The sequence below is a fragment of the Sapajus apella genome, unplaced genomic scaffold (genome assembly GCF_009761245.1).
Source record: "Sapajus apella isolate SASKATOON/1434 unplaced genomic scaffold, GSC_monkey_1.0 scaffold58, whole genome shotgun sequence".
Lineage (NCBI taxonomy): Eukaryota > Metazoa > Chordata > Mammalia > Primates > Cebidae > Sapajus > Sapajus apella.
The window spans coordinates 5,946,150-5,964,576 of record NW_022436998.1 but is presented as its reverse complement, the minus strand read 5'-3'; the positions used below and the strand labels follow the sequence as shown (position 1 = coordinate 5,964,576).

General features: G+C 39.6%; 1 protein-coding gene across 6 annotated transcripts in view; it reads right to left on the bottom strand.

Moving 5' to 3' along the window:
• The window catches only part of PANK1 (pantothenate kinase 1), a 62,602-nt gene that overhangs the window by 9,792 nt on the left and 34,383 nt on the right, over positions 1–18,427 (bottom strand). For 4 of the 6 annotated variants that reach the window (XM_032245578.1, XM_032245575.1, XM_032245577.1 and 1 more), the window contains 3 exons: positions 6,586–6,839; positions 1,083–1,259; positions 467–590 (listed from right to left, as the gene is read on the bottom strand). In XM_032245578.1, the coding sequence (XP_032101469.1) occupies positions 467–590; positions 1,083–1,259; positions 6,586–6,839 (555 nt within the window). The remainder of the gene's footprint in view (positions 1–466; positions 591–1,082; positions 1,260–6,585; positions 6,840–18,427) is intronic. The other 2 variants (XM_032245576.1, XM_032245580.1) reach the window with 1 other exon arrangement.

Genomic DNA, 18,427 nt, shown 5'->3' with positions numbered 1-18,427 from the left:
TTGGCTGTAGCAAGCTCTCTGTGCTTTGATAGCCCTGTACAATGCTGCTTGAACTCCATGCCACAAGGCAACACTGTAAAGAAGCTGAAAGCAGAGAGAATATCAAATATTTCAAGTCGAGCATTTTACCTGCAGTTATGTGCAAGGATGCTCAGAACTTTTCCTCACATTTCAGTGGGCACATGGCAACAATGATGGTTGGAGAGACTACGACATGGTTTGTAATCGTATCACGTTTTCACAGTTGGATGGTTTATCATTTGTTATCATCCAGTGCCTTCTTAAAAATAAAACACATATTCCCTCCCTCCCCCAACACACACCCCTCCTGTTCTGTAAGGTGTGACTGTAGTAAAGGGAAGCTTTCCTAAGGACATGTAGTTGTGTTAGAGTCAAGAGACACTGCACTACCAAGATGATGTGTATGAATGACACACGGCTTTTCCCAGGCTGAGTAAGGCCTTACCTCATTCAACGCACACATCCGAGCAATGGAGCCAATGTTGTTGGTGATGGTGACCAATGTGGCCCGGGCGAGGTCTTCCTTGCTGATGGAATCTCGCTTTTCTTTACTCATCATGTTGCCAAAGCTATGTTGGAAATATTAGCGAGAGTGTTCAAAATCAGCCTCGGGCAGGGCCCATCCTTCCACCAAAGTATTGTGGAAGGCTCTATGAGTAACTGTTCAAACTCAAGTGATCTGATTTTGCAACCATGGTTTATAAGCAGACAGGATTGCAGTATGCATGGCTGACTGCCCTTTTCTTAACAGGGACAAAGTAGCATGTCCATTGATGGGGGAAAAAAATTTAATGTCTCTAGATATCTGGACAAGAATGGAACAGGTGAAACTATTGCAGTTTTCTAGAACCTTCTTTCAAAGTTGCCTTATTTTAAGAACAAGCATCAAGAGCTAAACATCTCAGTGCTTCAAGGGCAGGAGATCAAATCTGAGCTCTGATACAATAGGTATTTGCACCAGGCTGGTGGATTGACATTTTAAAACATAACTTAGTGAATGGCCAGGGTGGAGAGGTTGCCTTGTGTTTAATCACTACTGCTCCTAGCTACTTAATCTCTACCTTGATGCTACAGCAGATCCTTGAAGGCCAAATCGTTCATAGTCTCCTCCGTAAATGTCCTTCACCAGCTTATCAACATTGGTGCTGTCGCCTTTAGCTGCCATTTCCAGAGCTTCTTCAAAGGTCTCACAACCAGTCAGCAAGCAACATAGGCCTAGGAATGTTCCACCTCCAAGACTGAAGGAACAATAAGGTTTATTTTTAAATTTTACTTTAAAATATGCCCATCCAAGTCCCTAACTATGTCAAGACTATTAATATGGGTGAATAAAAACAGATGAACAAAGGGGCACTTGAATTAAAGTGCTAGGGTACAACAGAGCTTTAGGGTAGACTGGATATGAAAAGAGGGCAGAGACTAAAAATAAACATCAAGGAAAATTTGCCCCTAAATTTGAGAACAAAACCAAAGAAAGACTCTCACTGATTTCTGTTGTGAGACCTTCAACTAGCCACTAACCTGAGTGCTTTGTTCAGCCTTCCCACCTATGAAATGGGGCCAAATCATGATCTCTTCTATTTGGGTGGTCTGAAAGCAGCAAATAACCAAGAAATAACTCCTATTAAAAAATCATATGCAGCTGAATATAAATACCTAGAAAAAGAATTTGTGTGTACATAAAGCATGGTTCACAGCTAAGAAGGCAAACCCTCTGATGACAAAACTGACCCACGATTGTGCCAGGAGTGGTCAGCCTTAAAAGCTGTCTTTTGCCTGACCTTGCCTCTCTACCAGAGACAATCTCATTTAACCTCCTTGAATATTTCTAGAAGGGAACCATGGATATGATACTGAATTTTTTTCTAGCAGACTCTTCAGAAGGTTTTTAATATATTACTTACCACTCAATAGTAAAAAACAGTAACAAAGGTCATAAAGTGGTTCCAATGGTTGGGCTACATTTAAAAAGCTTTCACTTGTTTACGGGGAAAGTTCCTCTAAAATAGCCTAGACGAAATTAGAAAGTAATTATAGTATCCAAGAATGAACTCAATTGTATATTAATATCAAAGTTACTTAATGGAAAGAAAAGCAGATTCATAGAAAAACTAATACCAGTGAACTCCCAGCAGGAAAATAAGCATTCATTCCTAGTTAATAGACCTAGGTTTTCCTATTTCTTTTCCATGGAGAAGAGTAAATGAAGAAGAGCTGCTCACATCCATCTGTTCTGAAGCCCCAAAGAGCTACTAGCTTTGGAAATTCAGTTTGTGTTTGAGCACTGGCTTTTACTTCTAAGAATAAAATCAATTTGGGATTAAGGTTATGTTTAATACTGTCAATAATGGTTAACAAGAAGGTACTGTAGATAGGTACATAGTTCTTGAAGATGCATCTAAAGCAAAACTGGCTGGGTGTGGTGGTTCACATCTGTATTCCCAGCACTTTTGGAGGCTGAGATGGGTGAGTTACTTGAGGTCAGGAGTTCGAGACTAGCCTGGCCAACATGGTGAAACTCCATCTCTATTAAAAATACAAAAATTAGCCAGGTGTGGTGGCCCACACCTGTAATCCCAGCTACTGGGGAAACTGAGGAAGAATATTTGAACCCAGGAGTTGGAGGTCACAGTGAGCTGGGATAGCACCACTGCATTACAGCCTAGGTGACAGACCGAGACTCTGTCTCAAAAAATAAAATAACGAAGTGAAACTATGTGTAATATTCTTAAATTGTCATTTGTATAAAAGTATACTTGTCCAAAAAAAAAGAAATAAAAGTATATTCGACGCCAGGCATGGTGGCTCACGCTTGTCATCCCAGCACATTGGGAGGCCAAGGTGGGTAGATCACCTGAGGTCAGGAGTTCGAGACCAGCCTGGCCAACATGCCAAAATCCTGTCTCTACTAAAAATACAAAAATTAGCCAGGTGTGGTGGTGCACACCTGTAATCCCAGTTACTCAGGAGGCTGAGGTGAGGGGATCACCTGAACCCTGGTGGAGGTTGTAGTGAGCCAAGATTGTACCACTGTACTCTAGCCTGGGTGACAGAGCTGGACTCCATCCTAAAAAAATACACATGTGTATGTATGTATGTATGTGTGTGTGTGTATATATATATATATAACATACATAACATACATACATATATACATATATATATGATTGAAATTATGGCTTTTCATGGAAAATTATGTACTTAGGCACCACCAGTAGCAGCTACCTAAACTGTAGGTGCAATTCCATGAGTAAAAGAAGAGCTCCATGTACCTTATTACCTTTACAAGTTAGTTAAAGTAGAAACTTTGGATTTCCTCTAAAAAAAATTATCTTTATTTACACTCGATGAAGCATGTCATTCTACATTGCTGGTTTCAGCCTACTTACAAAGCTAGTGTGGGACCATGTTTTGGTTTGTGTGTTATTTGGATTTGTCTTTTTTTCTCCCCGTGTATTTTTAGAAAGACATCTTTGCTCCTATTTCTAGCTTCTAAATATCTTTCATCTCCACTAATAACCTTTCTTTGGACATTAAGGATTTGTATCAATCAAGGCATTCAACAACCCACTCCAAAGGTAGGCAACTGAAGACACTGGCTGACTTAGAAAGAAGGTAACCCATTGGGTGATGTGTTGGTATAAATGAAAAAGGGCAAGTGCATTATGTATGACTGGAAAATGACAGACAACTCCATATAAAGAATTGGAGCAAATGAGGTAAAGCAAGCATGCATTTGCACAGCAAGTGCACTGCAGATAGGAGGAAAGAATGCACGGTCGCAGAAGAGCCAAATGCCTCCCAGCACTTTATTAATATCCTCAACCTGCTAACCATTATTTAATTAAGTGATTCCTTGCTCACAATCAGATACATCTGTTTCAGTAGGCATACAGTAAAACCCTCAGCATATCAGAGACAAAAACAATGCAAGAAAAAGCGGTAGAATATTATCATCATTTAAAAATAAAACAAAGAAACAACATCCTAGTGGGGGATTTTAAGAAACAGTAGAAGAAACCTTCAATTTAGTGCTCATGCGCTTAAAACAGATTCCAAAATGATGAGATGAGATGTACTGCTACTTTCACCAAAGTTTCAAAATTAGTTGCATTCCTCTTTTAACAGACTACACAGTCTAATGTCACCTGTCAAATACTATTTTTTCCATTGACTTCTATAATAAAATTGTAGTTGTATCACTAGGAAAAAAATGTTGCTACCAAATCTGGGATGCAACAAAATTATACATAATATTGAAATACACCATTTGAAACTATGTTTAAAAGAAAACTGACATCCTGTGTGGCTTCTTAAAAATAAACATCTTTAATGTTTAATGGGAAAATCAGGTATAATACAATAATAAAAAACCTGGGGTGTCAGCTACCAGTTCACACTAGGAGTAGCAAAACTTAAAGCTAAGCCATTTGTTTAGAACAGTGGTTCCCAGAGTGTGTTTTACACACTCATATTAACTGTAGTTACTAACTTCACTGCTAACTGTAATTGTTTATGTCAGAGGTTTTCTAACTGGAATCAAAAGAAGCCTTTGGCAAAACAACTCTGGATCAGGATCACAGCACCACAGACTTGATGTTTCATTTCCCACCCCCCAACCCAGTCTCGTGGTAGTCCCTGAAAGTGTTCTCTATTAACCTGCAGGCTTCGGTAGCACATTTCCAAAACTACTGATTGAAGAGACAGTTTATAGGGAAGCCTGAACATGCAGACAGAATTTGTTGATGACTGGAGAATACTGGACATTAATGGGCATTTACTGATATTTACAGACGTCATTAAACGTGTAATAGAAGCCAAACCCGCAGTTAGCTTCTTCGCAGCTATTTAAGATGACCCAGATCTGTGGAGCCTCCAAGTTTAAGAACATGTACCTGTGATGTAATTCTTGAAACTATTAACTGTTAATCAATAAAACTGTGAATATCTCTAATTGTGAACAATGTATAGCTTGTTACCTTGGGACTAACTTTACCAATTCAATTACTCCTTCTGGGAGGATGTCTGTAGTTTCTTAAAAATTATACATTTATCAAATCACTCTCTAATGTAAACCAGCTCAGCTGAAACATTTATGTCTCTGATAGTCCTGACAGTCCCCATGAGGCCATGGAGTCAGTTTTGTTAATTGTGTGAGCAAGCAAGCTTCTATATTTTCAGTGAGAAAATGTATACTTGGTAACAATTAACTTACACAACAAAGCCTATACTCTGGACACAAGTAGGCTTCAGTAAGAATGTGTGTGTGTGTGTGTGTGTGTGTGTGTGTGCGCGCGCGCGCGCACGCACGTGCATGCATGCATGCCAGGGTTTCTCAGCAGCAGCATTACTGACATTTGGGGCTTGATAATTTTCTGTTGCCTTATGTACTACAGGATTTTAACATCATCTTTGACCTCTACCCACTAGATGCCGGTAGCACTCCATCTCCAGTTGTAACAACCAAAGAGAAAAAGATGTCAAACAGTCCTGGGGGGGACTGTGAAAACTTCCCCCACCCCAGTGGGGAACCACTCATTTATCACAAGTCATGGGAATGCACTGCAAAAGCAATACTCTTCTCCTAATGGGTGAGTAGTCCTGCAGAGTTTCAGTAGTGAAAAGTTTGTAGAAGCAATCTAAGAAACAACCCCCTTCATGGCAGAAATGAGAATACTGAGACCCAGAGAAGTGACATGATATCTGCATCTGTCAAAAACACTGGTTTCAACATCAAGTCCCAAAGCACATTCTACATGGCACTAGTCCCTTAAGCTGTTTCTCTAAAAATTGGTTCTGTGGTTCCACATGTTGGAGAAATGCTTCATACCAAATCCTCCTCTGAAAATTAAGGAAAACCTGTTTAGTTTTCTTTACACTGGGATGTTTCAGAGAGATCTGACCTCAGATGTTTTTCCCATGTTGAATCCCCATTAACAGGAAGCTGAGCCCCTTGACTCTTAACATGGGCCTTGAGGTGTGTGCACTAAAAAACAAGGCTCTGTGCCCCACTGTGGCCACAGGGCTGTTTCCCTGTTTACTCCACTCCAAAATTCCCTAGGAGGTATGTTGACTATGCCAGCTTTCAGGTAGAGCATTTGCCTGAGGGTAAAAAAGCATTCTTTGTAGACCTAGTTTAGTTTGCTGATTGGAATGGTGTATTATTTCAAGCAAGTCTTTCTGAGCTAGGCATCAAGGAGGGTCCAAAAGGTTTCTTCTGAAGTTGCCTCTGATCATCCCAATGATCCTTCCATCTGAATTCTACTGACCCTGCCAATCATTTGGCACTTAATGTACACCACCATGTTGGCAAATTTCTGGTGTGTGTAATCCTTTTTCCTTCAACCTGACCAAAGTTTCTATCAAGGCAAGGACTGTGTTTTATTAACATTTATATAAATCATCCACATATCACTTTAACACACCATTCGATAAATTCTTTTTGGTTGGTCAAGGAAGCCAAGATACTTCTTTTAAAAATGTATTCAATATAAATAACCTTTTACTATAAACTGGTCATCAAGAAAGAAGTCTGGGTTTAAGCACAAGTGGAAACATGTTTACCTGGTCCCTGTAACTCTTTTATAGTTGTCCTTGGAGTACACAGCTAGAATGCTGACACCTGAGCCCATGTTAACCAGCAACATAGGGTATGGGTTATCAAGGCAGTACGGCTTTTTTTGACACAATTCAGGATTTGTGGGATTTTCAAAATAATAACATTCTGGCTTGCCGTTGAAGCCAACAGAGTCGACATAAAGCAGGCCCTGAATCAGACAGTCCAGTTCATCCAGTTTATGCAGCTGCAGGTCAGCAATCTAAAACAAAACAACAACAAAAAAACCTTGTGAGATAGGCGACCATGTCAGGGGAAGCCCCTGAGGTTTTAGTTGTATTTAAGATAGGGTCATTCACATTAAAAGCATGTAGACACCCTTAAAACAAGTTGTAAAATCTTGCAGATAATCAGCCACTGCACTGGAAAAGTAGCCTTGGCTAGATGTCACACCTGCCCACAATGCATGCTAAAGGACAAGAGCTTGCCTGGTTGCTTGAAATGCACCCATCAGCATATGTCATGGGTTGAATGGTGGTCCCTGAAAGATGGCACTATGTCCTAATTCTCAGCACTTGTGAATGTGACTTTATTTGGAAAAATAATCTTTGCAGATCTAATTAAGTATCTTGAGATGAAGTGGCCATCCTGGATTACTGGGGTGGGCCCTGAGTCCAATGGCAAGCGTACAAAAGATGCAGAGGGGAAGGCCATGTGAAGACAAAGGCAGACACTGGAGTGCTGCACTACAGGCCAATGAATGCTGACGGCCACCAGGAGCTGGAAGGGGCAAGGAATGGCATCTCCCCAAGATCCTCTGAAGGAATTACAGTCCTGCCAATGCTTTGAATTTGAACTTCTGGCATCAAGAACTATGAGCGAATAAATTTCTGTTGTTTGAACCATTAAGTTTTTGGTAATTTGTTATAGCAGCCACAGGAATCAAATACGGGATGCCGCCAAGAAAGAGGTGCTCCCACAGGGTGAGCGGACTGAGAATATTCAGAAAGCCACAAAAATGCTATACTTCCTTGGTAGAGCATGAAGTCCCAAGGGACTGGGAGCTGGGGTGAATCACTATTGAGCCCACAAAGCCCAACCACCCTTTTCCCATGCTTGGGCTCTGGAGTTACAGCTGGCTTTGAATTCTAGCTCTAAAATTTACTTAACTAAAGGATTTAAGACAAGTTACTTAACTTCTCAAACCTCAGTGCCCTCATGTGTAAAATGGGGATGATAATAATAACACTCATTGCACAGTGTTGCTGTGAAGATTACCTAATAATATATGTAAAGTGCTTACATAGGTCTTGACAAATACAAAAGGTTCAAAAAATGTTGGCCCTTTTCTTAACATCTGGGGCAGTCCCAGAGTGTCCTATTATGTTCCTGAGACAAAAACGTACAGGGGCAAAAAGGTAAAGGGGAATGAGCTGGCTGAGGGCTAGGCTTAGGGTCTGGCAGCCATTTTGCATTTTCAAAAGTTTAATTTATGATCTTCAAGTGTATTACTACTGGCCTAGAGGTCTGGATTCCCGATCATTTTCCACGGACAAAGGAAAGAAAGAAAAAAAAACTAACACCAACATGAAACTGAACAAATAAAGATAATTTAAAAGATCCAATATAAATTTTTAAAAACTCTTAAAAATATAACAGCAACTATTTACTGTTTACTACACGCCAAACCCTTGTAGCAGATTATTTAATTCTCCCTAAAACCCAAAAAGTAGATACTATCAACCTTATTCTACAGTTAAGATTCAGAGAACTTAAATAACTCTCCCTGGGTGACACAACTAGCAAATATCTCCCAATGACTTGCTGTACTTCTGGTGTCTTCATTGTCATCATGGGTACTGCTTCTGGAGTCTGAAAACAGCTTACACAAGTACTAGACTTAGATATTTTGTCAAAAAGATATTATCTTCATTATAAAAGTTAAGAGTTAAAACAAGCTGGGGTGTGGTGGTTCACACCTGTAATCCCAGCATTTTGGGCGGCCGAGGTGAGAGGATCACTTAAACCACAAATTTTGAGGCCAACCTGGGCAATATAGGGAGACCTCATCTCTACAAAAAAAAAAAAAAATTAACCAGGCATGGGGTACATGCCGACGGTCCTAGCTGCTTGGGAGGCTGAAGTGGGAGGATCACTTGGGCTTGGGAGGTCAAGGCTGGAGTGAGCCATGATCGTGCCACCGTACTCCAGCCTGGGCAACACATTGAGATTCTGTCTAAACAAACAAGAAAAAGAGCTAAAACAAAATTTTTGACTTCATGACACTCATTTGAGTTTCCTATTTAACAAAAACCTCCGTTTCTATACCTGTAGAACAGAAGTAATTAGAAGAGTTTACCAACCAGATAATGGAAATATTTTTGATTATTCTTGAAATAAACATTCTAAATGACCCATGATGTCAAGTAAATCTACCTCATAAATGGTTCTACACATTTCTTTTTTTACCAAGTGAAACTTCTGGATGAGGTGTATGTAATTATACATGTTTTAAAAAGCAAAATTACAGATATAAAACTATCTGGAGACCTGAAAGACTATTGGCAGGGTATAGCAGTGCAAATGCTATTTCCTCTGTCCTCCCTGATTCCACAGCCTTCCATTGCACTTACAGCACAGGTCACATTCTGGCTTGTTTTCTAGGTCTCTGGCTGCCCCTTAGTACTATGCTCAAACACCTGCACATAATAATTGCTTAATAAACATTTATTACGTGGAACAGGGAAAGTTATCTCCTGGATGACCCTAACTGAATAGTAGTTATTTCATCAGCCAGTCTTGGAATCATAGGTTAACCTGCTAAAAATTAATCAGAGGTTCATCAACAATATTGACAGCCAATTCCAGAGCCAACATCGCAAACACAAAGTCTGTCCTGCTGAACCTCCTGAAACTACTAGGGAAAAAGAAAAACCTGTCAAGGCAAATAATCCAAGCACGTACCACTTTGATCTGAAAGGAAACATAATCATTTCACCTTTTCCTTAAAAATCATTTTCTAATAAAGTGCTGACAGCAAACAAACATCTCTTCTACACATTTCACTGAAGGACAGATACCTCTGAAGCTTGAGGTCATGCATCCCCACAAAGGAAAACAAAGATAGGCGTCATTTTCACTGAGACCTACGGAGACCTCCCTCAAAAGTCTTCACCATCTGGGAAAAATGACAGCTCCCAAGTGCAGGCAGTGAGTCATACTGCTACTTGGATTTTCAAACAGGCCATTTGAAATTTAGGACAAGTTGGAAATTAATTATCAAGCTTTGCAGTCCATTAGTACAACTGAATTAACTTTGTGGAAAGCTTAAAACAGTATGTTGAGATTTCAGCTGGTGAGAAACACACTTTCTCGGGGCTTAGTTTTCCTTACATCAGGGGCCACAGACTCAGATGCCTAAAGGAGACAGTGAGAAAACAAAGGAGCAAAGGCCTTGGTTAGATATAGAGTCACAGAATGACAAGGACTGTAGCAAACAAGTCAACCTGCACATATTTAAAATTCACCTGCAGCCCACTATTGCCATGCGATGGCGGGTGCCCAGTGTTACCAGATCACCCTATTTTTCAAGAGCTAGAAATCCACCATATTTTTATGTTAAATCTTCCAATTTTTAAGTGCTGACAGTTAACATTAAAAATAAATACATTGCATTCCTGATCTATCATGGTCAAAAAAAGAAATTCAAATATATTATATTATATATATATATATATATATATATATATATTTTGCAGACCAACAAAACATATCTCTGGGCTGAATCTGACTCCCTTACTACCAATTTTATCTACATATATATCCTAATGCTGATCCTATAATGATCACAAATCTGAACTATCAGATCCAACAAACATGCAGATGAAGCTTCAGCTCATTTAAAAATACTTTGTAACTAAGATATACTGGTAAATGTTTAACAATCAGCTCTCTGAAACTAAAAGCCCTAGTTTATAGCATTTACTAATTTCCATGGTATAATCTTCCCTGACCATGACCAATTTCAAGCCTACAATGTGATGTCAATATACATAATTGGGAAGACGTTCATACATGGACTCTTTTAAGCCAGTAGGTGCTGGCTCTAGCATCCCTCTGCTTATAACACTTCTTAGCACTTTTGGAGAGTATGAGTTCTGCCTGTTTCTGAACCAATAGGTTAAATTTAAGCTACGTCTCAAACTTGTAAACAACAAAACTAAGCCTGCTGTAAGACTAAAACTCTGTGTAAATAATGGAAGCTAATCAAAGACTGTACAGAGCCCATCTGTTGGACTTTAGGCAAGAAAGCTATTACTATTACCTATTTCACAGATAAAATGCATCACTGTGGGTCAGTAGGTTAAGTTACCTACTTGTGTTCCCAAGACTAACAAGTAAGGGAAGAGGTAAAGTAGAGAAAATTTTCAAACTACACCTCTGAAAAACTAGCATTGTTATTTCTAGTACCAAAGTTACTCAAGCAAGTAGGGGTACAGTAGGGCTCTAAAACTTTCAGTGCATCAGAATCACCTGGAAGGTTTATTAAAATGCAGGTTGCTGGGGCCCAATCCCAGAATTTCTCATTGCATTTCTAGCAAAATCCCAGGTGATGCTTATGTTGCTGGTCCTGGGACCACACTTTGAGAACAACTGCTATAGAAGGAGAAGCACAGTATTTGGAGCTAGAGTTGGGAATGAGGCTATTTCCACAGCCTAGTATAGATGTCAATAAAGTCACATACTCTCCCTCCCTGTAGCAAACATGGCTGTTTTCAAGAATCAAATGAGATGGTTGTGGAAAGTGTTTTGGAAACTTTAAAGTACTATACACACAAGTTATAATTAGTATACCCATGAGAAAGAAAATCATCCAGGTTTGCTTATCCAAGCTCAAATGTATTTGGACACATCATTTCCAAACTGAAGACTAATTTTTAGAGGGCATTCAGTAACTCCCTATATGCTAATATTAGAAAAAAATATACGCTGGGCATAGTAGCTCACACCTGTAATAGCAACACTTTGTGAGGCCAAGGCAGGAGGATTGCTTAAGCCCAGGTGTTCAGTACCAGCTTGGGCAACATAGTGAGACCCTGTCTCTACAAAAAAAATTTTTTTTAAAATTAGCCAGGCATCATGGCACATGCCTGTGGTCCCAGCTACTCAGGAGGCTGAGGTGGGAGGGTCTCTTGAGCCCAAGGAGTCGAGGCTGCGGTAAGCCATGATTGCACCTCTGCCTCCAACCTGGAGTGAGACCCTGTCAGAAGGGAAGGGAAGGGGAAAGGGAACGGGAAAGGAAAAGGGAAAGGAAAGGGGAAAGGAAAGAGGACAGGAAAGAGGAAAAAAGAAAAGACAAGAAGAGATGGTTCTTAAACACATGCATGCTCAGGATACAATTAAGAGGGCCTCCTATGAGCTATAGCTCAATCTTTCAAAAATAACTCAATAGCTAACTAAAGAAATTTGGTAAAAACGATCCCAAGAGGTTCCACATCTACTCCCTCGGAGCATTCTATGGATCTACCCAGGATCAGCTACCTCACTCACCTATAGTTGAGAAATGAGTCACCAAATTATATTTAGGAAATAAGTAAAATATTTATCTGTATGATACTTTACATTTCCAAGGTGCCTTTGCTGACACTGGCTCCATAAATCAAATTGGAAGTGACAGAAAAGGTTATCTTACTAAACCAAGAACAATTTGCATATAAAATGGTTGATTCTGAATTACAAATTACACTCAGCATTCTTTTCTTTTCACAAAGGAGACCTAACACAGGCCTGAGAGAAATGAATTTCAAGCTTCCCCTGTGACTGAGAAATATAACAAAACCTCAAAGATAGCTTTTTCCTCTCTCCATCAAATGATGAAAGGTACCATCTATGAATGGTCAAAAGTCTCAAGCCAGAATGAAATTGAGAATGATAGTGTCTATCAAATCTTATGCTCCTGCAATATCACAAATCAGTCCTCAGATTAATAACAGGGGCCAAGGTAACAAGTGTTCGTAAATGATGCTCTTAGGTTTAGATATTCCAGATCCACAGGTGTCCTACCCGCTCCTGATGACTTTTCCACCATGATACACTTTTTAAGACTGGTCCCTTGGAGATTTCTGGCATAAGGAAAGCCAATTCTTAAGTCCTTACATGTTGAAAAATGATGTGATGAAAGCAATTAGAAAATCTTTTCTGCTGCCCTAAATTTCATGTCAGCCGAGTAAGACTGTTGTTCTATCCTACTTGTTCAAAGGGTAGGTAATTTTTTTTTTACTTTTGAAGTAGCTAAAAGAGTTAACTCTGACTTCTAATCAAGTTAGCTTTGGACTGGACAAAACTCACAAGTGTCTACACTTCCAAGATATTGCAGGTTGAGTTCCAGACCACCTCAGTAAAGAGAATACTGCAATAAAGCAAGTCACGTGAGTTCTTTGGTTTCTTAGTGCGTATAAAAGCTGTTTACACTGCCGGGCATGATGGCTCAGGCCTGTAATCCCAGCACTTTGGGAGGCTGAGGCAGGCAGATCACTTGAGGTCAGGAGTTCAAGACAAGCCTGGCCAACATGGTGAGACCCCTGTTTCTTCTAAAAATATAAAAATTAGCTGGGCGTGGTCATGGTGTGCCTGTAATTCCAGCTACTTGGGAGGGTGAGGTAGGAGAATCACTTGAACCCAGGAGGCAGATGCTACAATGAGTCAAGATTGTACCACTGCACTCCGGCCTGGGCAACAGAGTGAAACTGTCTCAAAAAAAAAAAAAAAGTTGTTTATACTATACTATAGTCTATCAAGTATGCAACAGCATTATATCTAAAAAAACAATGTACATGCCTGAATTTTAAAATATTGCTAAAAATGCTAATCGTATGAGTCTTCAGATTAGTCACCTGAGCCTTTAGATTAGTAATCTTTTTGCTGGTGGAGGGTCTTGCCTCATTGTTAAGAGCTGTTGACTAATCAAAGTAGGGTTTGCTGAGGGTTGAGGTGGTTGTGGAAAGTTCTTAAAATAAGAAAAAAATGAAGTTTGCTGCATTGGTTGACTCTTCTTTTCACAAAAGATATCTCCACAGCATGGGATTCTGTTTGATGGCATTTTACCCACTGTAGAATTTCTTTCAAAATTGAAGTCCATCCTCTCAAACCCTGCCACTGCTTTATCAACTAAGTTTATGTAATATTCTAAATCCTTTGTTATCATTTCAACAATGTTCACAGCATCTTCACCAGGAGGAGATTTCATCTCAAGAAACCATTTTCTTTGCTCATCCGTAAGAGACAACTCTTCATTCATTCAAGTCTTATCATGAGATTGTAGCAATTCGGTCATATCTTCAGGCTCCACTTCTAATTCTAGTTCTCTTGCTAGTTCTGTCATATCTGCAGTTACTTTCGTCACTGACATCTTGAACTCTGTCCCTGAGGCTGAAATTCACTTCTTCCAAACTCCATGCTATTATACTTCCCACCTTGAATCTCAAATGTTCTTAGTGGCATCTATAATAATGAATCCTTTCCAGAGGTTTTTAATTGACTTTGCCCATATCCATCAAAGGAATCATTATCTATGGCAGCTATAGACTATGAAAATAATTTCTTAAAAAAAAAAGTATTTCTTAAATAATAAAACTTGAACCTTGAAATGATTCCTTGATTTATGGGCTGAAGAATGGATTTTGTATTAATAGGCATGAAAACAATCTCCTTTTACATCTCCATTAGAACTGCTGGGTGACTGTTTGCATTGTCAATGAGCAGTAAAATTTTGAAAAGAATTTTTTTTCTGAGCAGTAGGTCTAAATAGTGGGCTTAAATATTCAGTAAACCATGCTATAAACAGATGTACTATCATCCAAACCTTATTGTTACATTCATAAAGCATAGGCAGAGTAGATTTAGCATAATTCTTAAGGGCCCTAGGATTTTCAGAATGGTCAATTAAGCATTGGCTTCAACTTTAAGTCACCAGCTGCACTTAACAAGAGAGTTACCCTGTCCCTTTAAGCTTTGAAGGCAGACATTGATTTCTCTTCTCTGCTATGAAAGTCCTAGGTGGACTCTTCTTCCAAAACAATAATATGAGGCTGCTTCATCTACATTGGAAATCTGTTGTTTAATGCAGTCACCTTCATCAATGATTTTAACTGTATTTCCTCACTGGCTTGCTGCAGCTTCTACATTGCACTTAGTATTTTACCTTGCACTTTTATGTTATGGACATAGCTTCTTTCCTTAAACCTCACAAACCAACAACCTCTGCTACCTTCCCACTTTTCTTTTCATGTTTTTTTAAGACAGGGTATCACTCTGTCACTCAGGCTGGAGTGCAGGGGCACAATCATAGCTCATTGCAACCTCTGCCTCCTGGGCTCAAGTGATCCTCCTATCTCAGCCTCCTCAGTTGCTGGGACTACAGGGGTGCACCACCACATCTGGCTAATTTTTGTATAGAGATGGGGTCTTGCTATGTTGTCCAGGCTGGTCTCGAATTTCTGGGTTCAAGAGATCCACCCACCTTAGCCTCCCAAAGTGATGGGATTACAGGCAGGAGCCACAGGACCCTGCCTACCTTTCCACTTTTCCTCTGCACCTTCCTCATCTCTCTTAGACTCTAAAGAAATGAAGAGTTGGGGCTTTGCTCTGAATTAGACTTTGGCTTAGGGGAATGTTGTGGCTGTTTTGATCTTTAATCCAGGTGACTAAAAGTCTGTATCAGCCGTAAATCTGTTTTTCTTTCTTATTATTTGTGTGTTCACTTGAGTAGCACTTTAAATTTCCTTTAAGAACTTTTCCTTTGCATTCATAACTTGGCTATTTGGCACAAGAGGCCTAGGCTTTGGTCTGTCTCAGTTTTCAGCATGCCTTTTTCACTAAGCGTGATGATTTCTAGCTTTTGATTTAAAGTGTGGGACACAGAACTCTTCCTTTCACTTGGATATTTAGAGGGTAATTAGGGCAATAGTAGGACTATTAATTGGCTTAATTTCAATATTACTGTGTCTCAGGGAATTAGGGAGGCCTGAGGTAGGGAGAGAGATGAGGGGACAACGAGTCAGTGGAGCAGTCAGAACACACATAACATTTATCAATTAAGTTTGCCATCTTGTATGGGCATGACGTAGTGCCCCAAAACAATTACAATAGTGGCATCACAGATCCCTGATCACACAGATCACCATAACACCTGCAATAATAATTAAAAAGTTTGAAATACAGCAAGAATTACCTAAATGTGGCATAGACGAATGTGAGTACATGGCAATGGAAAAATGGTGCCACTAGACTTGTTTGTGCAGGGTTGCCATAAACCTTCAATTTATTTAAAAAAATGCAGTATCTGTGAAATGCAAAAAATGAAGCATAATAAAGCAAACGGCAATACAACAAGGTATGCCTGTGTTGTACTGAATATGGGCAGAATGGATGACTTTTTAAAAATAAATTTTCTGATGTCAAAAATACCTTGCATTCTTGAGAATACGGTTGTTGAAGTTAGGATGTGTAGTTGTGAATAAAAATACTAGAATTAATACATAAAATATTCTGCTTGGTTATTTAAAGCAAAATCTACAGAATAGAGACACTGGGAATAAACACAAAATTCACTGAAAGCTGCAGAACCTTGGTGAACAGCCATACAGAGTTCTCCATCTTGAGAGCCACTTTTTAAATAGTGGGAATTCCTCATTGGCTTATCAACATCTTAGTCTATGTGAAGTTAGGCTAAGTTTTTATTTTGTGTTCCATTTTGATAAATCATTGATTTTCAAGGCTAATTTTTGCCAGTCAAAAATTTGGTTTTGACAGTGATCCTAAAATGTTAAAAAAGAAAAGAAAGGAAATAAGGAGGGTAGAATGGTGGGAAGAAAAAAAGGAAAGAAAAAGAAAAAACAAAGTGCAGGTCTGTTCAATTGAGAGTATTCTACACAGGGTCTAATGATTGTCTCATGGTTTATCACTCTTTCTTATACAATTTAAATCACACAAATGGATTTTTCAAACTCCTATCTGGAAAGTTATGTTATACCAAAAACAGTGATTTTATACAATAACAATAATAGGACTTTATAGATACATAGATGCACTGCTGTATGATTTGTCAAACTGTTTAATATATACAGTAGTATATACTGATCCTTTACAATTAAGTTAACATCTTTGATTTTCTAGTCTAGAAATGAAAACAGCTTAGATTATTAGGACACTAAGGGCCTTAGCACTCACCGCTCCATCTGCCTAACACATTTGTTCTTTGCATGATTTGCTCTTTCTTCTTCAGGTCTCTGCTCCAACATTACCTAGTCACACAAAGACCGTGCCAGCACTCCCTATCTTCTTTGTCCTTCTTTCCCACCTCCATTCATAGCAATTATCACCATCTGACATATTCTATGTTCACTTTCTTTTTCTTCTTCGAGACAGAGTCTCACTCTGTTGCCCAGGCTGGAGTGCAATGGCACGATCTTGGCTCACTGCAATCTCGGCCTCTCTGGTTCAAGTGATTCTCGTGCCTCAGTCTCCTGGGTAGCTTGGATTACAGGTGTATGCCATCACACCTGGCTGATTTTTGTATTTTTAGTAAAGACAGGGTTACAACATGTTGGCCAGGCTAGTTTCAAATTTCTGGCCTCAAGCAATCCACCCGCCTCAGTCTCCCAAAGTGCTTGGATTATAAGTGTGAGTCACTGCACTCGGCTTTACATTCACTTTTTAATTTGATTATTGACTGTCTTCCTCCACTAGAATACAAGCTAATGGTGAGCAGGGGCTTTATTGCGTTCATCACAGTACTAGGCACATTGAAAGTGCACCAAAAAAGTATTTGTTGAGTGAGTGAATGAATGCTTAGGAAGGAGGATGATAATACCTATTTATCTTCATAAACTTTGGAAAGATTCAGGCACATCACTGACATAATGTCAAACGGGCTATAGCAGGAGATCAATCTTTTTCAATTCTGTCTTCACTTTGGCTGAGATTCAGCCTGGATACAGAAGGCAGTCCATAGAGTCTTCTTTCACAGATGGATGCCCAACCTGGTCAGGCTGTTTAGCAAATGCTATAGATTTGCTCCCTGCTCCAGTCTATTATTTAGGCTCCAACAGCCTGTCCACAGGAGGAGAGGCTTCTTTATCTTGGTAGTAATGAGATGTGACTTTTCTCAGCTTAGAATCTTGAGAAATACACCTGCTCATGGCCAACACATATTGAGCAACTTTATCCCAGGGCATATATTACCCCAGGGGAGAGATGGAGGCATTGACAGAGGTTACATAAATCCTTTGGGTCACCTTGGTTCACTTCAGATAGGGTGTCTCTGAAGGACCTGAGGAGCTCAGAGCAATGAGAGTGGATCAGCATTTCCTTCTGAATCAGAATTGAGTCCAAGCCCCAGCTCTTACCTAGGTGGTACTGCTGGAAGCTTTTGATCTTCTCTGGCAGCTTTAGTTTCTTATCTGTGTAGCACAAGAATCTATACTTTCTCATCTCCAGAGGTCACTGTCACTTCTGAAATCCTAGAGATCTTCTTTCATCTCTCACCTTACTCTCATCTCTCTGCAGATGACAAAATGAGGCCCAGAGGAGGGACAGGTCTTGCCCAGTCCCCAGCTGACGAAATATAGAAACAGGACTAGAATGGAGATTCAATGCTTTTTCTATAATAGACTTAAACTTAGTTCTCAAGCCCATGGATCTCAAACTTCTCATTTTCAAAACTCTTTGATCATCATCAACCCTTTTGATGAGATAAAGATCCCATGGGTCATTTAAGTAAACGGCAAGTCAAACTCTACTGCTGGCCAGGCGCGGTGGCTCAAGCCTGTAATCCCAGCACTTTGGGAGGCC